Here is a 27,919-nt window from a genome sequence, read left to right as displayed (position 1 = left end):
TCATGGCTGGGAGTCCAGGGTCCGTAACGTAAGGCATATTGGTTTGTCTGGGATCAGGATGAGGTCAAACTTGGTACCAATGTCCACTCCTCTCTTGGTTTCTATCTTGAAGTTCTCCAGCATCTGGGAAATAGAACAAAAGAGACAATGAAAATCTGTCAGAGATGCAAACTCATCTTGATTCCAACCAATGAGACAAATGGAGGAGAAGGTCTCATTGCACTGTGGCTGCAGTGAGATGCTGTGCAAGCTTCCCGCAACTCCCCAGACAGCTTTGCCAATGCCCCCACTTCTGACCTACACTAGAAGCACCATTGACTTGAGCCAGACAGTGGCAAGACACTATGTGCCACTTTTTCAACTTGTGGCACAATAATTTCTTGCCACAAGCCACTATCGCCCTCTGGAAGATTCAGAGTTGACTACCCCAGTGCAGGAAATTTGCAGGACTGAGCAAGATGTGTGGCATTACCTCCCACCACTCTCCACTAAGAAGGATGTTCAGTGGGGCCTTAGGTGAATGACCCTGATAACCAGAGGATGAGAAGGGAGCTCTCTGGGAAGAAGGCAGTGTGGGGGAGCTCCACTGTGGAATAGGGTTGAAATGACTTTATCCCTAGTCTTTGACTTCGGGGCTGGACATTCTTTAAATGTCCTTGTATTCATTGCACTAGATGGTCTTTGCTCTCCATCTGTGCATGCAGGAGATGATGTGCACACCCAAAAATGTTGCTCATTTGGGGAAGATTTTGTACCCCTCTAGTTTTGCTTTTTTATGAACTTCAAGAAAACTGGCAAAAATTCTCTGTGATCTGCCATAAAACAAACCATGTGACTTGGGAAGCCTGCATTGTGAAGCCAGCTTTTACTGGGGGGAGGGATAGTTCAGTGGTTTCAGCATTGGCTTGTTAAACCCAGGGTTATGAGTTCAATCCTTGAGGGGGCCATTTAGGGTTCTGGGGCAAAAATCTGTCTGGGGATTGGTCCTGCTTTAAGCAGGGGGTTGGACTAGATGACCTTCTGAGGTCCCTTCTAACCCTGACATTCTAAGGGGCTTATCAGCCAAAGGAAAATTCATGACCTTAGCTAGATTTTGGCAGATCATTTTTAAATTTTCCATGAAATATTATTACAAGTATCTTTTTCCCATTTTTAATTTACGATTGTCCTCACAGATGCATTATGTCAATGGGAGAGCGCTTGCCCAACGACATAATTACTCCACCTCAGCAAGAGGTGGAAGCTATGTCGGTAGGAGATGCAGTAGACACCACTGTAAGTTATGTCATTGACTTAAGCAGGAGTATAGACAAGCCCTAAGCTCCTTATGTAGCCTCCATCACCGGTGAATGTGGACATCTCAGATTCTTTAATGCATTTATTCTCACACACCCCTGGGAGGCAGGGCATTGTTATTAGTCTCACTGTACAGCTGCAGAACCTGAGGCACAGAGCGGCTAAGTGACTTACCTAAGATCATACAGGCATCCTGTGCCAGGGCAGAGAATTGAGCCTGGATCTGTGGAGCCCCAGGCTAGCACCCAACCCACCAGATCAGCCTTCCTTGCAACATGTTCATTAGCTGCAGACATCAAAGCACATTATAAAGGAAGGCAACTATTATTAGCCCCATTTCACAGTTGGGGAAACTAAGACACAGAGGCCCTGAACCTCAAAAGTATTTAGGCACCATTGAAATGAGTGGGCATTAGGTGCATAAATACCTTTGTGTATCTGGGCCAGAGAGATGAAGTGAATATCCATGAACACTGAGAAAGCTGGGCCTAGACACCAGGACTCTGAAACCAATGCACTATCTGCTGGATCATGCTGATTCCAGTGGAAAGAAAGACCTCCCTCTGATTTGGACTGGTTTTGCGTATTTGTTGCTAATCTTTTGCACGCTTCTAGCAGGACTCTCAGGGTATGGCTACACTGCATTATAAACCAGGATCTGTGGGATCTGGGCTTGTGGCCTTGGTGCTGCCAAGCCCACGCTTGAGCAGCCACACTGCATTGTAAACCTGGGTTTACAATTGCTGGAACCGGGTCTCACGCCGTACTAACATGTCCACAGTCAGTGAGCTACACAGACTGTCTGACTCGGGTCAGCTTGAGCTGTGTCCACACTGCAACATGACAGGGCTTGAGCAGGATTCCAGCTCAGCCCCACTCACCTAGCAGGGTCCTAAGATCTGGGTCCTGAGTGCTTATTGAGTCAGACTGATTTGTGTGTGGATGGAAGTGGGGGTTGGGGGCTTGGGCTCAAACCTAAATCTGATCCCAGCTTAATGTACAGTGTAGACATACCCTCAGATCCCAGTTTGGATTGCGGGGCGCTTGCTGGCACATGCACCTGCACTGTAATTTTCAGCTTTAGCTGCCTGAACCATCTACCATGCAATGCTCATTCCACTTGTGCAAGCCACGCAGACAGCCAAGTGCCTAGACCTCTGTTTCTCTCTTTCCCAACAGAGCCCTAGGTTCCCCTGGTTCTCTGTGCAGCTGCCCACAGCCCTTCTCTGGCATCGCCGGGAACTTGCCTCAGCGACAAGGTGCTTTGCAAATTCTGCAGCTTTGCCAAGGGAGGAAGGTGTCAGACTCACATGGATCAGGAAGAGCTGCATCTCCAGCTCAGCAATCCTGCGACCGAGGCACTGGCGTGGCCCAAAGCCAAAGCCCAGCCCCCTGAAGTATGTAGAGTCCATTTTCAGCCATCTTGCCGGATCAAACAGCTCTGGCTTGGTGAAGAACTTGGGATCACGGCCCATAGCGTAAATTCCAACTTGCACTAGAGTCTGCAAAGGAGAGGGGAGGGAGGGTGAGTGGACTGCTAGCAGCTCTCCCAGCAGGCATCCATCACAGGGGCTGTGCCAGACTTCAGTCATGACAGGGGAGTGACACTGCAGTCACAATGTGAGGGAACAGCATCTGCCCTTACACCAGGGGTGAGTCTGGCCCATTGTGCCACCACAAACAGAGATCTACACACAGGGCCTGGTGGGCAGCCCTCCCTCAGGGTGGGTGACACTGACTTTAATGGTATGCTCCATCAGGAGAGTGCTGCTGTATGTGCTGCGCAGAGAGGCTGTGCGCTGTTCACTCTGTAACTGGCAATGGTTTCAGAGCCTGTGTCTGCTCCAGCCAGCCACACGTTTAGTTCCCCCATTTTCTTTGGGCCCATCTAAAGTGCTCTTACAACTGAGTGTAAGGTCCATATCTACGCACGGCTTAAACTCACTAGGTGAATTCCCTCCCCCACCCCTTTACACTGGGTAAAAGGGCAAAGGGAACAGCAGAAGGGGTCCCATATCCAGCTGGGGGAGAATTCCCTCAGTGCAGGCAGGTGTGGTGGAAGGCTGCCTTCTGAAGGACATGTGTGGGGCTCAGGTGCAGCAGAGATTCTCGGCAGAGCAGTGCTCTGTGGGGCAGGCTATGAAGGCTGCTGTAGGTTAGACAGGCCCCTGGGCAGTGGACACTCCAGCCGCCAGAGCAACCCAGGATCAGGCAGGCGCAAAGGTAGTTTAAAGTGCCCCTCCCTCGCCCCCCCGGGCTGTGAGTTCTCTGCTGTGTCTCTAAAGCTCAGCCCAGATTCCCATGCCTTGGCCAGCCAGTTTGGATGGGCCCAGGCGCTTGTGCTTTGGGCTGGGTTCAGATTCATGGTAGATCTTTTCTTTAAACACCAAGCTAATGTGCCCCAACCCTGGCATCACTGACTAGCCCAAGCCTGGTACAATCCTGGTTGGCCATAAGCAAGTTTTTAAACAGTGCTTATCTACAATCTTCCCTTGGCTGTGAATGGGGCCTTTGCTACAAGCCATGGGTATTCTGCACTAGATCTGGCTGACACAATGGTTAAAATGGCCGGGGCAGCCTATCATTGCTAGCCTTACCATGAGGCGAACTGAGGCGGCCGCCTCAGGTGCCAGACTGTGGGGGGTGGGGGACCACTAGGACCCAGAGTGTAGAAAATTGTGTCTGCTGCTGGTGCATATGTATTCTCTCTGCTCTAGATGCACAGAGATGGTGGAGTGCTGTGCTGGAGGAAGAAGGGCACAAGAGACATAACAGGCAGGCAGGAGAAAAGGTGAGAGGGAATAACAGAAAGCAGCAGGAGCTGCAAGGAGAGAGAGGAGGAGGAGCCTCTTATGTACCTCTCTAGCACCCCCAGGAGCCTGGACTGATTAACAACAGCTTCTCAGGGAGCTTCCTGTTTCCTGCTGCTGCCCTGAACCCACTTGAGGAGAACAAGCAGTCAATTGAAGTAGTAGGAGCCAGTTAGGCCTTTAAGATGCCTCACTCAGGCCCTGCTACCAGCCTGCTTATTTGTCCCCTTCAATTCAGTGCTGAAAGCCACTATAGATGGCACAGAAAAGCTGAGTGAAAGAAGAAAACGCCCCTCTGGGGCAGCATTCAGAAAAAGAAAGAAAGCAAAGGAAGCTTTTCTATCTAAGCAGCAAGGAGCTCTCCTGAGATACATAGACACAAATAGAACAGGAGTACTTGTGGCACCTTAGAGACTAACAAATTTATTAGAGCATAAGCTTTCGTGGGCTACAGCCCACTTCTTCGGATGCATAGAATGGAACATATATTGAGGAGATATATATACACACATACAGAGAGCATGAACAGGTGGGAGCAGGGGCGGCTCCAGGCACCAGCGCACCAAGCGCGTGCCTGGGGCGGCAAGCCACGGGGGGCGGCCTGCCGGTCACCCTGAGGGCGGCAGTCAGGCTGCCTTTGGCGGCATACCTGCGGGAGGTCCGCCGGTCCGCGGCTTTGGCGGCAGGTACGCTGAAGGCGCGGGACCGGCGGACCTCCCACAGGCATGCCGCCAAATCTGCGTTACCAGCGGACCTCCCGCAGGCATGCCGCCGAAGGCTGCCTCACTGCCGTGCTTGGGGCGGCAAAATACATAGAGCCGCCCCTGGGTGGGAGTTGTCTTACCAACTCTGAGAGGCCAATTAAGTAAGTGAAAAAAAACTTTTGAAGTGATAATCAAGCTAGCCCAGTACAGACAGTTTGATAAGAAGTGTGAGAATACTTACAAGGGGAAACAGATTCAATGTTTGTAATGGCTCAGCCATTCCCAGTCCTTATTTAATCCTAAATTGATTGTATCTAGTTTGCATATCAATTCCAGCTCAGCTTAGGTCCTATTCACATCAGCCATACCATCAGGGGCTCATTCACCTGCACATCTACCAATATGATATATGCCATCATGTGCCAGCAATGCCCCTCTGCCACGTACATTGGCCAAACCGGACAGTCTCTACGCAAAAGAATTAATGGACACAAATCTGACATCAGGAATCATAATACTCAAAAACCAGTGGGAGAACACTTTAACCTGTCTGGTCATTCAATGACAGACCTGCGGGTGGCTATCTTACAACAGAAAAACTTCAAAAACAGACTCCAACGAGAGACTGCTGAGCTGGAATTGATATGCAAACTAGATACAATCAATTTAGGATTAAATAAGGACTGGGAATGGCTGAGCCATTACAAACATTGAATCTATCTCCCCTTGTAAGTATTCTCACACTTCTTATCAAACTGTCTGTACTGGGCTAGCTTGATTAACACTTCAAAAGTTTTTTTTCACTTACTTAATTGGCCTCTCAGAGTTGGTAAGACAATTCCCACCTGTTCATGCTCTCTGTATGTGTGTATATATATCTCCTCAATATATGTTCCATTCTATGCATCCGAAGAAGTGGGCTGTAGCCCACAAAAGCTTATGCTCTAATAAATTTGTTAGTCTCTAAGGTGCCACAAGTACTCCTGTTCTTTTTGCAGATACAGACTAACACGGCTGCTACTCTGAAATAGACACAAATGTTCACTGTGAGCCTTCCGGCCCCAGTGAGGATGTGAGTGGTGAGGAGATGCCTGATCTTCCAGTTAGTCAGAGTGCAGGTGACCTGGCAGCTACTGCAGCATCCATATCTGCATCTCAAATGGATGTAACCATGCACATTCCTGAAGAAAAGTGTAGATCGGAGAAGAGTGTGGTGGAGGCGCAAGAAATAGCTGCTGCTGAGTTTAGTTCCTTAAGTCTAGATGATCCAGGACTGTGGACCCACTTGAGCAGTAGCCTGAGGGACTTCCTTGTACTGCATGGGCCACAGCAAGTGAAAAACTTCATGTTCCCCAAAGACAATGAAAATAGAAGTTTCCATCCAACACATTACTGGCGTGAAATCCCCAATGGTGGCAAAGTGGAGAGGCCATGGCTTATGTACTCAAAAACCCAGAATGATGCATACTGTTTTTGTTACAAACTCTTCTAGTCTAATGTTCCAGCCACATTGGGTTCTACAGGAACAAAGGACTAGAAAAATCTGGCTAGAAATCTGGCATGCCATGGGAAGGCAGCAAATCACCAGAGAACATTCCATAGGTGGAAAGAGCTTGTGATGAGACTAAGGTTAAAGGCCACCATAGATGATCAGCATCAAGAGAAGATTGCATCAGATTTGCATCTTTACTGGCAAAAATGTTCTGAAAAGGCTCACTGCCATTGTGAGAATGCTTGCTACCCAAAACCTAGCACTTCAGATCAGCTGTATGTGTCAAACAACGGAAACTTCCTTAAAACTGTGGAGCTGATGGCTGAGTTTGATGCTGTACTCCAGGAGCATCTAAGAAGAGTCACCACCCAAGAAATGTACACACACCACTACCTTGGAAAAACAATTCAAAATGAGATCATACAGTTACTGACAACAAAAGTCAAACAGAAGATTGTGGCAGATCTGAAGTCAGCAAGATATTACTCTGTTATTCTGGACTGCACACCTGACATCAGCCATATGGAACAAATGACTTTAATGGTGCATTTTGTAACAACAACGGAACCTAGTGAAAATGTCCCTGCAATGGTGACTGTCAGAGAGCATTTTCTAGAATTTATTGACATTGATGATACTACAGGAGCTGGTATGACAAAAGTGCTTCTTAAAGAGCTGGAAGATATGGGAATTGCGATAGCTGACATGAGAGGTCAGGGCTATGATAATGGTGCCAACATGAGAGGAAAGAACAGAGGAGTGCAGACACAGATCCGAGAGTTAAACCCTCAAGCTTTTTTTGTCCCATGCAGTACTCATTCATTGAACTTGGTGGTCAGTGATGCAGCATCAGCTTCTAGTGAGGCTGCTGAATTTTTTAATGTAATTCAAAGCATTTATGTATTTTTCTCTGCATCAACTCATCAATGACAAATTTTGAAGCAACATCTGAGAACATCCTCTCTGACACTGAAACCACTGAGTGCCACACGATGGGAAAGTCGAGTGGAGGTGATAAAGCCTATCAAACACTAAATTGGGAAGATAGATGATGCCATAGTTGCCATTATGGAGGATAATGCTATGACAGGAACTGTTCGTGGGAGAAGAGTGGCAGAGGGAAATGGAATCACCAGAAAAATACATAACTTCACATTTCTGTGCGGCTTAGTGTTGTGGCATGACATTCTATTTGAAATAAATGTTGTAAGCAAGAGACTCCAAGGTGTTGACCTTGATATATCTGGAGCAATGGAACAACTGGACAAAGCAAAGTCATACCTACAGTCTTACTGGTCAGATGAGGGATTTCAAAACGTTCTGAAGACTGCACAGAAGTTGGCAGAGGAACTTCACACCGAAGCTATTTTCCCACCCATTCAAGAATACAAGAGTCACCGAAGAAAAAGACATTTTGATTACAAGGCACGGGATAATCCCATAAGAGACCCCAAACAACAATTCAAAGTTGAATTCTTTAACCAGGTGCTAGATTGTGCAATACAGTCAGTGAAAGAACGTTTCATGCAGCTCAAGGAACACAGCAGTATATTTGGGATGTTGTATGATATTCCAAAACTCCTCACTATACCTGAAGAAGACGTACACCAGCAATGCAGAGCACTAGAGACACATGATGACATGCGCGATATTGATGCGAGTGATTTAGGTGATGAACTGAAAGCCCTTTCAAGATACATTTCAGCAGGATCAACTCCAAAGGCTGTTCTGGAATATATGTGCACAAATAAGATGACCACCCTCTTTCCAAATGCTTTTGTTGCTCTGTGCATACTTCTAACACTTCCTGTAACAGTTGCCAGTGGAGAACGCAGCTTCTCCAAGCTGAAGTTAATAAAAACACTTCTACGCTCCACAATGACACAGGAGAGGCTGGTCGGCCTTGCAACCATCTCAATAGAGCATGAGCTGGCCCAGACTGTGGACCTTCAGGAAGCAGTTCAAATCTTTGCAACCAAGAAGGCATGGAAAGCACCACTTTGATTATTCAAATGGATAAAAATGCCAGTGTTTACTATGCAGACAAGAAAAGTTACATTTGCTGTTCAGGCGTTTGAAAGTTAAGGTTACTTAAAATTTTGGAACAAGGCATTTTAAGTTTTTAGTTCTCCTTTATTGGGGTAGGTAGCAGAGCAGTACCATGAGAGGAGTAGAACAGGAAAAAGGTAGAACTGAGACCTTTCAAAGTTTTGGCCCAAGCTAGGGGGCATGGGGGCGTCATTTGAGCTCCCCGCCTCAGGTGCCAAAATGTTGTGGGCCAGCCCTGCAGCCTATAGCTGTGCTCCCACGCTGGCCACCACCATTGGAGAGGCACCAAAAGCAGCAACAGTGGAAAATGTTAAGACATCTAGTGGAGACAAAGCCAAAGTTCCACAGGTGCCTGTTCCCCTCCTTCCGTCTGGCCCTGCCCCAATGGGAAGCTCACCTTGGCAGGGATGAAATAGTCCTGGAGGATAATCTCCTGTGTTGTGTATCTCTGTAGGGTCACTGCTACTGGATGGAGCCTGCAGGAGGAGGACACATCAGGGTGGTATTTACTCATCACTCATTTACAGTTGATATTGTCCCAATGGGCAGAGTATACAATCAGGGCTGTGCATGAGACCAGTCATCCACCTTAGAAATAAGAGCTCAGCCCAAAGATTCCCCATGTCATTCTGCTCCCACTTTGATAGAGGACCTACCTCTGTTAAACCAGGCCATCGAGCTATTGCTTGTGACAGGGTATACAAACCCTCTGCTGTCCAGGAGAAGGTTAACAAGCTGCTGTGGGCTTAATAAGCCCTGACCTGCTACACCTGCAATAGGTGTCAGGGAGGGCTGTCAAGCGATTAAAAAAATTAATTGCAATCAATCACGCAATTAAAAAAATAATCATGGTTAGTCGCATGATTAATCGCACTGTTAAACAATAAAAGAATACCATTTAAATATGTTTTTATGTTTTCTATATTTTCAAATATATTGATTTCAATTACAACACAGAATACTAAGTGTACTGTGTTCAGTTTATATTTATTTTTTATTAGAAATATTTCCACTGTAAAAACCAAAAGAAATTGTATTTTTCAATTCCCCCGTTACAAGTACTGTAGTGCAATCTTTTTATCATGAAAGTTGAACTTACAAATGTAGAATTATGTACAAAAAAACTGCATTCAAAAATAAAACAATGTAAAACTTTAGAGCCTACAAGTCCACTCAGTCCTTCTTGTAGTTCAGCCAATCATTCCGACCAGTGGTTCTCAACCAGGGTACATGTACACCTGGGGGTACTCAGAGGTCTTTCAGAGTGTACATCAACTCATCTAGATGTTTGCCTAGTTTTACAACAGGCTACATAAAAAGCACTAGTGAATTTTACAAACTAAAATTTCATACAGACAATGACTTGTTTATACTGCTCGATATACTATACACTGAAATGTAAGTACAGTATTTATATTCCAATTGATTTATAATTATATGGTAAAAATTAGAAAGTAAGCAATTTTCAGTAACAGTGTGCTGTGACACTTTTGTATTTTTGTGTCTGATTTTGTAAGCAAGTAGTTATTAAGTGAGGTGAACCTTGGGGGTATGCAAGACAAATCAGACTCCTGAAAGGGGTACAGTAGTCTGGAAAGGTTGAGAGCCACTGGCTCAGACAAACAAGTTTGTTTATATTTGTGGGAGAGAATACCACCCGCTTCTTGTTTACAGTGTCACCTGAAAGTGACAGCATGGCACTGTTCTAGCCAGTGTGGCAAGATATTTATGTGCCAGATGCGCTAAAGATTCATATGTCCCTTCATGCTTCAATCATAATTCCAGAGGACATGCGTCCATGCTGATGATGGGTTCTGCTCAATAACAATCCAGAACGGTGCAGACCGATGCATGTTCATTTTCATCATCTGAATCAGATGCCACCAGCAGAAGGTTGATTTTTCTTTTTTGGAGGTTCGGGTTCTGTAGTTTCCGCATCAGAGTGTTGCTCTTTTAAGACTTCTGAAAGCATGCTCCACACCTCGTCCCTCTCAGATTTTGGAAGGCACTTCAGATTCTTAAACCTTGGGTCAAGTGTTGTATCTATCTTGAGAAATCTCACATTGGTATGTTCTTTTTGTTTTGTCAAATCTGCAGTGAAAGTATTCTTAAAATGAACAACATGTGCTGGGATGTCATCCGAGACTGCTATAACATGAAATATATGGCAGAATGTGGGTAAAACAGAGCAGGAGACATACAATTCTCCCCTAAGGAGTTCAGTCACAAATTTAATTAATGCATTATTTTTTAACGAGCGTCATCAGCATGGAAGCATGTCCTCTGGAATGGTGGCTGAAGCATGAAGCATACGAATGTTTAGCATATCTGGCATGTAAATATCTTGCAATGCTGGCTACAAAAGTGCCTGTTCTCACTTTCAGATGACGTAAATAAGAAGCGGACAGCATTATCTCCCATAAATATAAACAAACTTGTTTGTCTTAGCGATTGGCTGAAAAAGAAGTAGGACTGAGTGGACTGGTAGGCTCTAAAGTTTTACATTGTTTTGTTTTTGGGTTGCAGTTGTGTAACAAAAAAAAATCTACATTTCTAAGTTGCACTTCCTCGATAAAGAGATTGCACTACAGTACTTGTATGAGGTGAATTGAAAAATACAGTTTCTTTAGTTTATCATTTTTACACTGCAAATATTTGTAATAAAAATAATAAATAAAGTGAGCAGTGTACACTTTGTATTCTGTCTTGTAGCTGAAATCAATATATTTGAAAATGTAGAAAAACATCCACAAATATTTAATAAATTTCAATTGGTATTCTATTGTTTAACAGTGTGATTAAAACTGCGATTAATCATCATTAAATTTTTTTTTAGTTAATCACATGATTTAAGTGCGATTAATCCACCGCCCTTGTGTCAGGAGGTGTTAAAACGGGACAGCCCAGCTTCTGTAGAGTCTGGCTGGGACGGAGAGCAGCTTCCCAGATCTTACTCTATGAGGAAAGTCTGACTTGGGGCCAGAAGCCCAGAGGAGGGAAGGTCGGCTTGACAGGGAATGTGCTCCATGTGACTTGCCTGTTGCTGCTGTGTGTGGGACCCTGCCTGAAAGGAGTGACAGCCAAAAACCCCTTTTACTTTGTGCACCTGCCTGGGAACTCAGTAGTAGTTTGGTGGGAGCCCAGCTATGGCCCTGTCACATTGCTTAAGACAGTTTCCATTGTGCACAGCATGCTGGCTGGGTAGCTGATCAAACCAGCATATTGCTTCAATGGGATGGGAACGCTAGCAAGTCATCTAGCCCATTTCCTTGCATTGAAGCATGATTGACCCTGGTTTCCAGCAGGGTCCACCAATCCAAACACTGGTCGCTGAACAGTTATTGCTAGAACTGGGGAAAATTCCCAGTGTAGATAAGACACATGATGCCTAAAGCCAATTCTGCCAGATGGGCGTAAGATCTAGTCTTGAATCACTCCATGGTAAGTGATTCCAGTGACAATTTGTGCTATCAACAAACTGGTCCTATAACACTACCCCTAATATTTAGCCTAAACTGTCCCAGCTGCAATTTAAGATGTGTTGTCCTGTCCTCCTTGATTGCATGATCACGGTCCTTTCCATGCTACCCCATGCATACAGCCGCCATGCATCACTGTGATACAGTTTTCCACAAAGGATGTGTCCAATCCTCTCAAGCTTTTTCCATGGGTCTTACATGCCAGTTCTCCCATCTTCTGAGCCATTCTCCTCTAACCTCATGTTTGTCAATGTCTCCGTTTGACTGAACCCACAATGCCAGTTTAAGAGCCTAAATACATTTCCTGATATCCTCTAGGGGACCAATTCTGCTCCTGAGGTAAATCAGGAGTCACTTGATGGTCTGTCTATGCAATTCCACTGGTGTAAATTATCAAAATCAGGCTCAAAGCACTTAACACATGAATGTGTTAGAAAAATCATTCATTATTATTTATATTATTGCAGAGCCACCTCCAGGCATGGTCTACTCACTGTACAGGTGCTGTACAGAGAATAAAAAAAACAGTCTCTGCCCCAAGATCAACATCTCTGCCAATCTAGCAGTCATTATGTGCACAGCAATATCTCATGTAGCCTTGGGTATGAGAAGCTGTTTCATTGAGAGGGTGGAGATGATGGCCATGAAACCAGAGCTCTTCCCTGTTGTCTTTGTGTTTTTTGCTATAAGCTGTTTAATGTCCACCTGGCCACCAGCAGGGAGAAGCAGAAGCTTGGGGCTAGATCTTCAGCTGGGGTAAATCTAAATAACTCCAATTAAGTCAATGAACTGATGCTGATTTGCCACAGCTGAAGATCTGGCTCTTTAAGTAATGCACATCTAGCAGCCCAGCACCCTCCCTGGCACGAGCAGTTTAGTGTCTGCAATGGGAAGGAGTCTAAGGGTACGTCTACACTACGAGATTAATTCGAATTTAGATAATTCGAATTTGGGAAACAGCTTGTATAAATTCGATTGTGCGCGGCCACACTAAGCACATTAATTCGGTTTTTAACCACATTAATTCGGTGGTGTGCGGCCACACTACCCCTAATTCGAATTAACAAAATCGATTTTGGTGCTACTCCGCTCGTTGGGGTGGAGTACAGAAATCGATTTTAAGTGCCCTTTAATTCGAAGTAACTGGCTCCGTTGTGTGGACGGGTTAAGGATTAATTCGGATTAACGCAGCTAAATCCGAATTAAAGTCGTAGTGTAGACCAGGCCTAAGTCCCAGCATGGGCCTAGATGTGCTGGCCCAGATGAAAATTCTCTTTGGACAGGTTCCCCTTCTCCCATTGTCCTGCCTGCAGAGCTGGACTCCTAGCCTTTTAAATTGATTCAGAACTTTCCTCTCTGAAGCAAGCACTGCAATCTTTGAGTAGCTTTGCTCCTGCACGTGCAGGGCTTTATTAGTTTAGTCTGCCATTTCCCAAGGTTAGATCTGGTGTCAGTGGCAGATGGGAACACACTGTTATTATGGCAGCAATCGGCAGTCCTGAAGGATCTCTTCCAAAGCTGTCTAGGTTTTCTTTGGCTTTGTGTTTGCACATAATGTGCTCAGAACTCTTGAGCACATCTCTTGCAGACCCATGAAGTTTATTATTAATCCCCATCCTTGTGCCACCTATCTCTCTGTCATGGGAGATTGATGAGGCCAATATTAGACAGACAAAAGAATTCAACTGATTTCCTGGGGTTGTCAATGTTGGAATCAATTATCAATGGTGCTATTTTTTCAAAGTTTCTTGAGTGCTTGATATTAAAGATTCTGAAATACGAGGAAGCAGTAGGAAAGCTTTCAAAAAGAGACCAGACAAAATGCCCCCTCCCTTTGATCCACAGGCACAGGTCTTCAAAGCAGCGGATGTGCCATGCGTCTCCTATGCAAGGGCAGAGTGGGTCATGGAGGAGTCGAGGAAGCTGCTCACACACAGAGAGAACCAGTTTAGTGATATCCTTACTCATGGTATCTTATGGGATGAGTGCAGGGGACTGGACCATATAAACTCTCAAGGTCCCTTCCAATCCTATGATTCTATGGTTCTAGTCTAAAACTGTATTATAATTTTCAACTGCTAGGCAGCACAGTGCATAGCATCCCTTACCAGAACTAGTAACAGCAAACCTAGCCGTGTTCTAAGGTATTTTAAAAAGAACACATATATTGGATCTCTCTGTAGCCAGGCCAAATCTGGTACAGAAGTCTGACCTGCAAGTAGCAGCCTTGCAACCTCCCGTGTACAAGGGGTACATGACACTTTGCAGCATGGGCCTATTTGTCAGTCTGCAAAGGCACTGTTCAGTGTAGCAGTGACCCAGAGTTAGCAATGACTTCATATTTGTTCTCTTCTCCTGTTTCCTTGACGCTCAGAGAAATTGTCATGGAAAAGCAAACTGGAAACTTTATGGTGAACCCACTGGGGGAGGGATGGAGGAATCTTCCAATTCTGTGAACTTATTTTTGTGGAAGGACAACAGTGCTGTGCTCTGTGGTGCTCAGATAATTGCCTTTTAAGGAGGCAAATTTATCACCCTTTGCATCAGTTTCTCTCAAAATGTTTCCATTGTTGCTAAGTCATAAACGCTGCACTGATGAAAAAGTGTGTTAGATGGACTGTAGCAAACCCACTATGCTGGCAGAGAACCAGACACCTCCAGCATCAAAAGCACAGAACCCTCCCACTAGAACTAAGGTGATAGCTCCATAGGTAAGTAGGTAGTGACCCGTTATCTTCTAATACAGGGGTTCTCAAACTGTGGGTCGGGACCCCCAAGTGGGTCACAACCCCATTTTAATGGGGTCATCAAGGCTGGTGTTAAACTTCCTGGGGCCTAGGGCCCAAGCCCAAGCCCCACCACTCAGGGCTGAAGCCCAAGCCCAAGCCCCACCGCCCAGGGCTAAGGTTACATGCCCGCCACCCGGGGCAGAAGCCCTTGGGCTTCAGCTTTGGCCCCGCCCTGCCCTGACCAGTCTTTGGTCCCCAGTTGTGGGGTCGTGTAGTAATTTTTGTTGTCAGAAGGGGGTCACGGTGCAATGAAATTTGAGAACCACTGTTCTAAGAGGATTCAAGAGCCATTCAAGGGAGACACTTGTTTTTCTTCAATGGTAAAAAACTCCAGCTCCAGTGCTCAGATTCTGTAGTGCTGGGGGTTGTATAAGTACCTAAGTACCAGGCTGAACTCCCATAGAGAGAAGGCAGGCATCTGTGGACCCACATCTGGGTAGAAAGTGGTGGGGGTCAGGAACTGATTACACTATCTTGAAAAGGAAAACTCCTTACCTGAGCGTTTCCTTGATGACAGCTTTGAGCAGCCGGATGGCTTTCAACATCTTCAGCATATCACCCTGTGCTGCCTGTCTGGCCGCAAAGATCTCCGCCCGCAGCTGCTCCTGCACCACTGGAGTGCGAGCCAGTTCGAACATGGCCCACTGGAGGGTCATGGAGGTCTAGAGCAGGGCACAGAGGATGGTCATGGGGGTCTAGAGCAAGGCACAGGGGAACCGCCTAGAACTCAACACCAACTGGGTTCTGACCCTAGGGATGTTGCTCTCTGGGTGACCCATGCATGCCATGTCTCCGCTCTGTGCCTCAGTTTCCCTTTCTGACAAGGGGGCCTGGTTGTGTGGCTTTAATGAAGCACCTTGAGATGCTCAGAGAAAAGCCCCTGTGTTGATGAAGTGTTACGGGCCGGGACTTTTAGAAGAGCCTATGGGAGTGAGGCACTCAGGTGCCAGAACTCCAGTTCCAAGCTCTCAACATTTGCCATTCTCTGCCTTGTGTACTCCACCACGAGCATCCTCCTTTGAGGAGCAGTGTGGAAAAGTCATCTGGGGGCACTTACGCCATCAGAGGGGTGCCAGAGCCAGGATATGCAAACAGGGAACTATGTTGAGGTTCCACCATTGCTCCTTAGTGAAATGCCAGGTCCAAGGTGATAATGAATTCTCTCCCCTAAACCTTCTAGTACACAGCAATTACCACAGATATTGCAATATTGCTGGCATGTTCTGTACCTTGAGAGAGCACTCTGTTTCAAAGTTTCTTCAAAGTTAAGGATAATGGTAGGTGGCTTGCCTGTAAGATTAATTCTCCACAAGAGGATGAGTGCTGACATTTATGTAGCATTCTATAACTGTGCCTCTATTTCACTTCATTGTGGAATATTTCCACAAATCCATACTGCTAAAAACAGTCATGACACTTTTAAAGTACATTTATCATGTGTGCATATTTTCCATTAATGTCAAAGTTATCACACATTTAAATATGAGCCTCTAACTCCATATTCCTCATCTGTATATAATTGTGATATTACATATAAAGCATGCCTTGTAAGGCATCCGGGAAAGGTTACGATCTGCTGAAAGTCATTTCTCTATCCATATATGTGCATCATTAATGCATGTGAGGTTATGAGAATTGTATTGTATGGTTGTCACTGAAACATGCTGTAAATTGGGGAATCAGACAGATAGCTCCCCAGAGGCAACAGCAAGAAGAGTAACCAACACCCAGGTGGGGTGTGAAACAACCCATCAACAGCCATTGTCCAGCAAGGGAGCTACAATGCAATGACTCACCTGCATGAGGCCACATCAGGGGGATTGCTCAACTTTGCCTGGAGACTCAGCAATGCCCCCCCAGACATACCTGGACTTGTGTTTTCCAGGCACATGGACTGAGGGTATAAAACAGACAGAGTGGACACATACTAGGCCCTTCTGCTCCCACCTATGCTGCAAGCACACAAGACATGGAGAAGAAGACAAGACTCCAACAGGGGAGATTGGCCCAGGTTTAAGGAACAAACCTGTATATTAAGGACTGCAATATCCTGTGGGGTGAGATAAACTGCTTAATCTAGATGTTGTCCAGTCTAATAAGGTTGAGAGTTTAGACTGCATTGCTTATATTTTATTTCTTCTGGTAACTAACTCTGACTTTTTGCCTATCACTTAATATCACTTAAAATCCATCATTTATAGTCAATAAATTTGTTTTACTGGTTATCTTTACCAGTGAGTTTGTATGAAGTGTGGGGCAAATCTGCTCAGGGTACAAAGGCTAGTGTATATCCACTTTCCATTGTTGAAGTGATGAACCAATTAATAAATTTGCACTCCTCATCTTGAGCAGTGCAAGACAGTATATTCCTGGGGTACAGTGCTGGGAGCTGGGGGGGTTGGCTCTGGTGCCTTTCTTTGTGTGATTCATGAGTGGCTCTGGGTGCATTCATGCAATCTTGCTGGGTGTGGGGTCTCCACATGTAGTTGTGCTGAGTAATAATAGCACCTGGAGGGGTTGCTGCTGGTCACAAGCAAGGCATTGTGAGATACAGCCCAGGCTGGAGAGAGTTAAGGGGGAACAGCGGTCCCACAGTCTGAGGCTGCACCCCAGGGGGGATCCTGTCACAATCACCACCACAACAATGGCACTCTCCCCAATCCCCGAGGCTCATCCTTACTGTGTCCACCCCGCCCGCCATCATCTCTGTCACGTTGGCCTTGATGTCATCGATGGGCAGCTTGTCCTGTACTAAGAGGCTGGACAGGATCCCAGTATATTCCTTGGTGCTTTTCCGGTCCAGCCGGAGCTCTCGGTAGATGTTCTGGATGCACTTGTCAGCTGAGAAAAGCGGGAGGGAGATAGGGAGAAAAAGCAAAGCAGTAAATTCAGCATCTATAAGGGCCCAGCCCTCCTCCCACTCCCCATGCCACCCCACCCCACCTCTGAGCCCCTGGTCCCTGAGACTCCTGAGAATGCTAAGGTGCTGTCACTGAGTGGCTTTTTAATGGCATCTCTTAAGTCAAAGGATCTCACCAGCCCCAGCCAAAAACTGTGTGGCTTTCCCATGGGTCAGATCATTGGGCTTTCCCAGACTGGCCAACCCTGGCTAGAATCTGGTACCCAAGGACAGTATGGGGAATCCTGCACTTTCCTGACACTTCATATCTTTCCTATAATTCCCCAACTGAAGCCACTTGAGTGATCCCTCCTGCACCACAGAAAACCCCACCAGCTCCTCCAGCAGTGCTATCCCTGCTGTCTTCCATCTAAGAGACCCTGGCAACATATCAGAGCCCTCAGTATAGCAAGGAGCAAGTATCTTGCCAGAGTCACCCCTTCCTATGAGCAAGAGCTATTTTCTGTGCAAATCCATCCTTTTCCCTGCATGATGCTCCAACAACTTCTCATCTGTGGCAGTATGATACTGACTCTGGGACCTTCCACATGACAGCATGAACGCTCCTGCTCTAGCCACCAGCCTTACTCTAAGATGGGTGAGATCTATGCAGCAGTGCACATGAGCTCTCACCATGCCTGAAAATCACATCCCAGGACTGCACATGGTCCCGCCAGGTCTTAGAGTTGATCCTGCAGAGCAGGCTGGGCGGGATGTAGAGCATGGGTGAGGTGGTGTGGAACATCAGGGTCACGGCATCGATGAACTTCTGCGCCTCGGGGTCAATTAAATCCTGCAGGAGCCCGAGGCGTGCTCCATACAGGACGTTGCACACGGCTGCAGGGGCAAGGGTTAGGGTTAGAACCCAAAACTTCCAACATCCCCAAAAATGTCACTCTGGGGTGATCGGAGGCCATTGGCCACAAGCACCTCCATTGCACAGTATGTTTATATGTAGGGCTGGTAGTGCTGTCTATTAAGGATACACAGGCAACCGTAAATCTGGCGTTTCCTAGCTTCCAAGAGCTTGGCTTTACAACCTTAATGTTCTTTTTTATGTAGTTCTATTGTGTGTAAGATATAGTATCTCTTATCCAACATCATTCCAAGATCTTCACTCCAGAGAGGGGTCATTTCTACCCATCTTTAGTCTAGCACTAACATATTTGTCGTTATATATATAAAACGCAGTGTCTAGGACTGAAATGCAACCACCTCTGTGGTGAAATGGCAGTATTTCAGGGTCAGCCGACACTGCACAACAGTTCAGGACACGAAGAAAGAGCACTACATGTAGCTGAGGCTGCAGAGAGGGTTTGGTGAGGCACGATGACTCCAGCTGAAATTTGGCCAGGACTCTGGAGCCATCAACTGTATTCTTGGAGGAAGTGCCATGAGTAGTCATAGACACAGTTCAGGGGCCAGCTGGTGTAAATTGATGTGTTTCCATTGACTTCAGTGGAGCTGTGGTGACTTAAACCAGCTGTGGATGTGGTCCTATAAATATATTTCATCCACAAGACACTCAGACACGATGGGCAGAGAGGTTCTGGATGATCCTTGCAGAACTTCGCATTGCAGTCTGAGGCATAAGGTTAGACACTGACAGATTCTAACCCATGGAGTTTTTTTCAAGCTGAAGAGGTTCTGCTGAAGGTCACTTGGGTGCTCATCCAAACAGATTTTCCTAAGCAGAAAGGGTGGATTTTCCACCTCCTAAGGGTGTTCAGACCCTATAGGTATGGTTCAACCCCTTCTAATGATAAGGGGCCATTTGCAAAGTCACAGGAATCAGTGGCATGTCTGGGGTGGCTGGTCTGCACTAGTGTAAACTGACTGAGCTCAGCAGGAGCTTTTCTCTGCTTCCCCCAGCCCCAGGTGCCCCCACTGAGCAAATGGACGCCCACAGGCAGCTGCAGCATGCCAGCCCAGCCCACTCACACTCCAGGGCGAAGCGGAACAGCTCATTGGTGAGGTCGGCCGTCCACCTCCCCCGGCCACTCTTCTCGATCTGGACTCGGACCCTCTTGACAAAGTCCTCGCCCACCTCATTCAACAGGGGCACAAAGCAGTCAATCACCTGCAGGGACAGGACCTCTTTATTCAGAATGAGGCGGTCGGAGCGCCACGCCTCTCCCTTCCTGGGAAAATCAAAGGAAGATCACTCACATCACTGTGTTCCCTGATATGTTCCACCTTTCAGGGCAGGGCACAGTATAAACCCATTCTTCCGCCCTACACCCAGCCCCTACCCACCTCTGCAACCCTCCTCATCTCGCCCACGAAGCAACACAGACTGATTTTCCCTGAGTGGCACCCACTGCTTCCTGTCCAGCTGCCATGCCCTGGCTGGTCTGTTCCCATGTGAATTCCTTCCCAGACCTAGAGTCACATGTTCCAGGCCAGAGTCCTGGCCTGACAGTCACACGGGTCCTAGCAGCAGGGAAACAAGTTGCATGGGGAGTGTAAGCTAGGGATCAAGGAGGACGGGCATGTGCTCCAGTTAAGAGACCAGACCTGACTCTCTACTACTGGTAAACCTACCTGACCCACCTGAGCCTCAGACAGTTTCCTAAGAATTAGGTGCCAACCCACTTCTCTCCCCAGCTGATGCTCCAAATTCAGAGGCATCACTATGACAATGCTCCTCTTCTCACATCATGCTACATTTCCTTCCTTCCTAGATTACTACATAAAGGTGAGCCCAGCTACTTTTGTCATTAGAAAGGGAACTTCACTCCCCAGCATACCCTTTTATAGACCTTACTTACTTGAGAAGCACTCCATATGGCTTGTTGCGGAAGTCACGGTAGGCCACCCAAGGTGGCACCATGAACCTCTCTGGGTAGTTGCCCTCCGATTTAAAGAGAGTAGCAGCATCTTCGGGGTTAATGATATTCACACTCTGGTAGAGGCCGAGTTTCTCCCTGTGACATTTGACAGGGGATCAGGACACTCCCACAAGCAAAGAGCCCTGAAGAAAACCTCACTTGCTGACCCTGATAAATGCTGAGTGGGGCAGGAGTTGTAACTGGTACCCCATGAGTAGCAATGGGGGAAATTTACAAGGGCCAGAGTCTCTGTTCAGCATAGATACACACCTAAAAGTCTGGCTGCTGATCAAAACTATGGGCCTGCTCCAAAGTTTGGAGAAGTCTTTCCACTGACACCAATGAACTCTGGATCAAGTCCTGTCTTCTGAATTATGTATTTAATTAACTTGAAATGTCTAAAACATGCCCATTGCAGTTGCCCATGGGCATATGTTGTATGTGAAAATAGGCCACTATCAAAACTCTTATGACATAAATAACACGCATAACCTCCCATACTTGAAACTCAGAGGATGGGCTTTTCAGCAGCACCCAATTGACTTAGCAGCACAAATCCCATTGACTCCCAATAAGACATATGCTCCAAAAATCACTTGGCCATTCTGACTCCAAAGGGCTTTGGACCAGCCCTTAACAAGTGCTTCATAATCTATCTGGGATTATGACTGGAGACTGCACTCAGTGACAGGGGCAGCTCTATGTATTTTGCCGCCCCAAGCACGGCAGTCAGGCAGCCTTTGGTGGCATGCCTGCGGGAGGTCCGCCAGTCCCGTGCCTTCGGCGTACCCGCCGCCAAATTGCCGCTGAAACTGAGGGACCGGCAGACCTCTTGCAGGCATGCCGCCAAAGGCTGCCTGACTGCCGCTCTCATGGCGACTGGCAGGCTGCCCCCCGCGGCTTGCCACCCCAGGCACGCGTTTGGTGTGCTGGTGCCTGGAGCCGCCCCTGCTCAGTGACCCAAGAGGTCTCTTCCCTTCTGTTTTTACTACTTCTGCATTTGTTTAGTGATTAGTGTATGGGATTGGCATCCAGGAGAACTGTCTTCTGTTATTGACTCCCTCTCTGAATCCAAGTCATGCCCCCTTCCCCTGCCTCTGTTTACCCTTCCGTAAAATTAGAACAACAATAATATTTTCCTCTCTCCTATGGGTGTTGTGAGGCTTGTTTAGTTTAATGTTTGTTGATTTTGCTCCCAGTCCTTGGACAAAAGGGGCCATCACAGGAATTAGACATGGAAATGAGTTAGATTGAATGAGCTACGATTTCCTGTCCAATACAGGGGTAGCCCCAAGCTGTTCCCATTGGGAGAGTTTTCGTTAGTCTTACACTCAGGAATTTTGGTCAGTTGATTTTATTTCCTTTCTTAATATCATACCCTGTCATAGCATGATAATAATCCTCCTGGCTGTTTGCCAAGCTAAACTGCACATATTTAGCTAATTTCATCTTCCTCACTCAACCCCTTTGCTGCTGTTCTCTGAACTGCCTTCCTGTTACCAATATCTTGCTGATAATGATTCTACCTAAAACACAGCTGGTCGCCGTTACCATGGAATCTGAGCCCGCCATGGGCTTTGAAGTATTTGTCCTAACAACTCTGTGAGGAAGGGAAATGTTAGTCCCATTTCACAAGTGGTATATTAAGGTGTAGAGAAACTAATGGCCAGATTTTGAAAGATACTTAGGCATCGGTGTTCTCAGTCTTGCAACACCTAACTCGTTGAGGAGCCTAAATCTCATTCTCAAAAGTGATTTAGGCACCTAGGATTCTAAATCCCATTGGCTTTCAATGGGAATTTGGCTCCTAAGGGCATAAATCCGTTTTGCAAATGAGATTTAGGCTCCTAAATAAATTAGGTTGCTACAACACTGAGTGCAGCAATACCTAAGTACCTTTACAAATCTGGGCGTAAGTGAGTTGCCCATGGTCACATGTGAAGTCTGTAGTTGAGCAGGAACACAGGTCTCCAGCATCCCAGGCTAGAACCCTAACTACTGAACCACCCTTCCTCTTCTGCCTGAAGACAATGAGTTGCCCAGAACCATATTTTAGGGGCACTTGCACCAATCCAAAGTATCAATTACCTGGCAGCCTTGCATGAAGCCTTGATATCAAGTTTCAACACCTTCGAAAAAAGTACCCACTTTTGAAAATGCTGGCCTTAACCTCCCTATGCCTCAGTTTTCCCACCTGTAAAGCAGGGGTAATAAGTTACCTACCTCATAGGGAGACAGTGAAGCTTAATCTATGAATGTGCCTTAACATCCTGGGCTACCTTTTGGGTTTAGTGGGGCAGCTGCTCTGGGTCTGTAACTCTTGATGTGATCAAGGGGCGATCACATGGGAAAGGGTCACTCTTCCTGTCTGCCCAGTGCACACAGTGAAGAATTTGAGCAGGCTGCATTGTGGCTTTGGAGCCACAGCCTGAGTCTGCGTGGGACAAAAGGGCTGTGCAGCTGTCAGAACTCAGCCAGAATTCCCCCTGGCGCACTGACGTGGAAGCTTTGTCACATGTATCAAGAAGGCAGCATCTATTTCCCCTCCACCCCTTCATACTGGCTCAGCTGCTCTAACTGGCACAGAGCCATGGTTGCACCATCCATTTGCCCCACAACAACCTCTTTGGGAAGGCTGGCATGGTGCATGCCACTAGCCTTTCACACGGATCATGCAAGAATTATCTGTGGCTGTCCACAGGGCCTAAGTGCAAGGAGCAGCTCCCCTTGAACACCCAGCCACAATCTGTCTTCTAAACTACATCACAGCCACATCCCACAGCCTTGTTCCATAGGGCCTCCCCCTAAATGTCCTTCCTAAGGGTCTGATCCTGGGAGCTGCCAACACCTGCAACTCCAAACCAATGGGAATTGCCGGAGATCAACACCACCCAAGATCAGACTCTAGTTACCCAGGCAAAACACCTATTGCTTCCAAAGGGAACTGAGCACAAATAAAGAATAAGGGCTTCAGGATCAGGCCCATGCAGACTAAACTAGCCCCAGCTGTGTAACAGCTATACAAGGTAGTGGGTCAAATCCCTAAGACTAAGTCTAGGGGTGAATTTGGGCCCATGAGGTTTTCTCATGACTAAAATAACCCTGGGCTAGAGAGATACTGGTGGAAGCAAAACATTGAGATGAAAAATATAAAGCCAGCACCTCAGCTGGTGTAAATGGACACAGCTCCACTGCAACCTGTAGAAATCCCCTGACTTTTGCTAGCTTAGAATCTGACCCATAGCCTTGTACTAAGTACAGTTTGGAGAGAAGTTTGCTGTTAATAATAGAGTCCCAAAGATTCTGCCAGCCAAGGGAATGTGATCAGAGCAACAATGAAAATGTATCGAACAATGTAAATGGCCACTTCGATCCCATGTTGGCTTTCTCGGTACAGTTACACGCTACAACTATTTTGATTTGCAGATAGAAGGGTAAATCCAGGGCCCCTTGCCCTGTTATATTAACTGTTGGTTGAGTTGGGCATGTGCTGCAATGACAGAGTGAAATTACACTGTGTAATGTTACATGTTCATACACTGGGGTTTTGTATTACTGCCCATCCCCATGGTGTCTGAGCTCCTAGATGTACAAACCTACATAGAGAGGAAGGGTGGCCTTCTGGTTAAGCCACCAGCTGAGACTTCCTGTCACCCCTAAAACTGGCCCAGACCAGACACTGAAGGATCTTTCAGACCTGACCCTGCTAGACTATTAGTGTTCCAGTCACTGAAATCAGGGTCCCTCTGTCCTAGGCACTGTGGGGGGGAGAGGGGCCTGCCCCAAAGACCTTACCATCTCAATAGCCAAAGGGTAGGTTGAGAAACTGAGGCACAAAGAGGCCAGTGACTTGCCCACTGTCATGCAGCAAGTCAGTTCCAGATCTGGCACTAGAGCCCAGGTCGCCTCACTCCCAGCCTTATCCACTAGACCACACTGCCCCTCAGTTTATACTACTGGAGTTGGGTCCCTGGGGACAGAGGCAAAAGTGGATCTAAATGGAGGGGCAGATGGATAAGATTGTCCCATAAGGCACTGAGAACCCAAGTTTCCAGGCTCCTGCTCTATTGCCCAACCCACTAGACCGTGGTACCTCAACACCCTACCTATACACACTTGATCCCCATATTTTCTTTTATGCCACTGAGCTGCCCTTAGCAGGGATGTGCAGAGCAGAAGGAGAGCTGTTGCTGCCCAAGTGGGGCCTGCCTCACAGCTTCTTACCTGTAAATGGGTCCAAACTTCTGGAACTTGTGGATCATGATGTTGTGGACGTTGTGGAAGCCACCCTCCTGCCAGAAGTGAAAGAGGTTAAGCCAGCCTGTTCTCCAGTTGCCTGGGAGCTCGCTGAAGGACCGGGCCACCTTCCCTTGGAGGGAAGGAGGGTACACCTCGCCAGCGGCTGTGTAAACCCTGCGGTAGCCGGGGACCTGGCCATCCTTGGTAGTGGAGAGGATCCACAGGCTGCTGGGATTGGCTAAAGCTGGCAGACGCAAGCCACCCCTGGCTAACATGGCCCTCAGGGAAGGGCGAACAAAACCAACGAGCCACCTTGTGAGGGAAAATTCCTGCAGACTGGCCCACGCTCCAAGAGCCTTGCTCTTATATTAACACAGTCTCTGTCAAGGATATGAGCTAGCCAGTTGAATCACTGCTGCAGTCCTTGCCTCCCAATCACTCTGATAATTATAGTAATGACAGTGGAAGGTTAGTGCAAGCCACGCCCATAGGAATGCAGGAGTAAGGGGGGAGCGAGGTAGGGGGTGGACATGGTTGGATACTCCCACTTCCCTTCCCAGTGAGAAGGCTCAGGAATGCATTTCTTTGCAAGGGATAGAAATCTGGTTCTGATCAGCTAGCTAACCCTAATCTTTGATGCTCCAACAATGCTGGTTAGCTTGGTTTCGTAGGGTTTCCTGGAAGAGGATTGGGTGAAACAGTATGTTTGGGGGAAGAACGAGGGGGCACAGAACAAGGACCATGACCTAGATCCTCAAAGACATTTACATTCATAACTTTCATTGAAATCAAAGCTCTATATAATTACTGTATGAGTCAAAATAACACCACCACCTACCTCTTTTAATAAGTAGATCTGAAAGCACTTTACAAAGGCGGTCAGAATTATTATCTTCCTTTTACAAACGGGAAAACTGAGGCACAGAGCGGTGATGTAACGAAGCAGGCCAGTGCTAGGAATAGATTCCAATTTCCTGACTTTTAGTCCAGTGCTCTACCCACTAGGAAATAGTACTTTTTCAAAGGATACTCTGCAAATAAAAATTGAGCTCACTCAAAATCTGCTCCGCATCTAGAGGAGAACTGGCTGTTTCAAAGCAGCCAACTCTGGTGATTTCACTGTAAGTCCTGTGACATTTGGTGTTTTTCTTAAAGTCGCACCTCCTGGAGTCCACTGGTTGCAGGAGAATCTCAGCTTTTGGGTTTTTGATTTTTTTTTAATTGCTGAGAAAATATTGAAATTGTGAAACAATGCACCGTGAAATCTCAGAAACTAGGAGGTAAGGAAAAAGACCATATAGATATAATAAATCTCATTATGTTTAAGCCAATCTCATGATTTCTGGGGGCCTGGCTCCTGATTTTTGAATTCTTGGGGATTGGCAATACTACAATTCATAAGGCCCGAGTTCTGTTTGGCTTGGGTAAACTACGTTCTGGGCAAAAAACACTTTGAAATCAAGAATATTTTTCTGCGTTTGCATAGTACAAAAGTCTGAGATGTATGGGTTTGCCAGGAAGGTTCCCCTTGAAAACAAAAACAACACAGTTTCAAGTTGTCATGGACTCACAGTACTCGTGCTCTCCCCCAGCTCTGTATGGTCCCTGGGAGGAACCCCCTTCAGTGCCACAGCCCTTTTCAAGGGGTTCACTCTCTCTCGGGGGTTAAGCTGTAGGCCCCTCCACCTCCTGGAACTGCACCTCTCTGACCCTCAGCATGCCTGTCTCTCAATGTGGGCCCCCTCAGGCAGTCCACTCGCTCTGGACCCCCGGGGCCTCCAACCCCAGAGGGAATAATGCAACCCTGATCTCTAGACTGGAGTGACTCTCAGCCAACATAAAACAGAAGGGTTTATTGAGCATCAGAACCCAGCATGGGAAACTCTCTGGGCCCTCAGGCCTAGCATCCCTCAGCACAGTACATCTAGGTCTGTCCCACATCCAGGTGGGCTCTGGCTGCTCTCTCTCCAGTCCAGAAGCCCCCTCCTTCCAACCGAGGCATTCTATATCACCTATCACAGGCCCCAACAGCTCCTCCCCTGTCCTTTGTCTTCCATCCCAGGTAAACAGGTAGCTGGGGGCCTCTCTCCTCCATCCTTTGCTCCCCCTCTGGCTGGAACTGGTTGGTCAGGTCACCCGGGTCCTCTCTCCTCAACCCATTGGCCTCCCACTGGCCAGCACTGGCTGCCTTCCAAGCTGGGCTGGGCCTCTTGGTCACCAGGTCACCGGTCGCTAGGGTCCCCCATCTCCAGACTGTTGTCTGGGGTCCCAGCTGCTAGGCGAGGTAACACCTGGTCTTCTGCAACAACAAACCCTCTCTCACCACCTTGTTAAATATTCAGCACACAGGGAAACTGAGGCACGCACACACTATTTATGTAAAACACTACCAAAATCCCCAACTTTGTCACATCTCTCCCCCTTTGAGTCTGAACTGAGCGGGGTCACTCCAGCCAGTAACCTGGAGAAGTTCAGCCCCCCGTCTCTAAGACAAGCATAGGCTTTAACATTCATGCTCCTCTTAACATGGACCATGGACCACCCCTATATGATCATCCAGAAGGAACAGACTCCACTGTAGGAATTTGGCATTAGCCCCTTTTATCCAATGCAGCCACGGCAGGGCGAGTGGTCAGTGTACATCATAAAGCGCCGCCCACATAGATACAGCTGCAGTTTTTTTAAGAGCCCATCCCAGGGCCAGGCATTCCTTCTCTATGGCCGCATAGTTCTGCTCCCGGGGGAACAACTTCTTGCTCAGGTACATGATGGGATGTCTCTCCCCCTTTGCATTGGCCTGAATCAGCACCACACCCAGCCCTGCGTCTGAGGTGTCGGTGAACACCCTAAAGGATTTGTCCAAGTCTGGGTTTGCCAGCACCAGCCCCTGGATTAGAGCCTCCTTCAGCGCACAGAGCACCCCCGGCACTACTAGGCCAGACCACCATGTCTGGCTTGCCCAAATTACCAAGCTTCATAATGCGAGCTAAAGTGGGGTACAAAGCTTCAGAGTACCCTGCCATCCCATTAGAGACCTGGGCCTGTTTCTCGATTTGAGGAATGGGCCAATCTCTGGTTACCTTCACCTTGGCTGGCTCTGGCTTTAGGCAGCTGCTTCCCACGTTGTGGCTCAGGTACAATATATCTGCCATCCTCATTTTACCCTTTCCGGCCTCTACCATCCATCCTGCATCCTGGAGGCATCCCAGCCCCCTCTTCACTGTATTCAGTTTCCTACTGTATTAGGCTTAGACTTGCGTGTTTTGTTTTATTTTGCTTGGTAACTTACTTCGTTCTGTCTGTTATTACTTGGAACCACTTAAATCCTACT

At 47.1% G+C, this 27,919-nt stretch overlaps 1 protein-coding gene across 1 annotated transcript; it reads right to left on the bottom strand.

Annotated features, from left to right (window-relative positions):
- Positions 1-24,863, bottom strand: LOC112117230 (cholesterol side-chain cleavage enzyme, mitochondrial). Its single transcript, XM_024215149.1, has 9 exons — positions 24,574-24,863; positions 20,290-20,445; positions 19,460-19,659; positions 18,152-18,355; positions 17,300-17,460; positions 15,115-15,281; positions 8,749-8,827; positions 2,607-2,798; positions 1-123 (listed from the first exon to the last, which is right to left on the bottom strand). Exons 1-9 carry the CDS (start codon positions 24,861-24,863, stop codon positions 1-3), a joined length of 1,572 nt encoding a protein of 523 aa, XP_024070917.1.
- Between the last annotated feature and the right edge of the window lie 3,056 nt (positions 24,864-27,919).

Source organism: Terrapene carolina, unplaced genomic scaffold, assembly GCF_002925995.2.
Source record: "Terrapene carolina triunguis isolate 2854851 unplaced genomic scaffold, T_m_triunguis-2.0 Scaffold67, whole genome shotgun sequence".
Taxonomy (NCBI): domain Eukaryota; kingdom Metazoa; phylum Chordata; order Testudines; family Emydidae; genus Terrapene; species Terrapene triunguis.
This window is presented reverse-complemented; position numbering and strand designations above follow the sequence as displayed.

Bases quoted from the DNA above. Each gene is read 5' to 3' on its own strand.
- LOC112117230 (XM_024215149.1), bottom strand. From the start codon at position 24,863: ATGTTAGCCAGGGGTGGCTTGCGTCTGCCAGCTTTAGCCAATCCCAGC. The intron at 19,660-20,289 runs GTAAGTAAGGTC...TGATTTTCCCAG, and splicing joins CCATATGGAGTGCTTCTCAA to GAAGGGAGAGGCGTGGCGCT. The intron at 15,282-17,299 runs GTAAGGATGAGC...GCCCTGCTCTAG, and splicing joins TGGCGGGCGGGGTGGACACA to ACCTCCATGACCCTCCAGTG.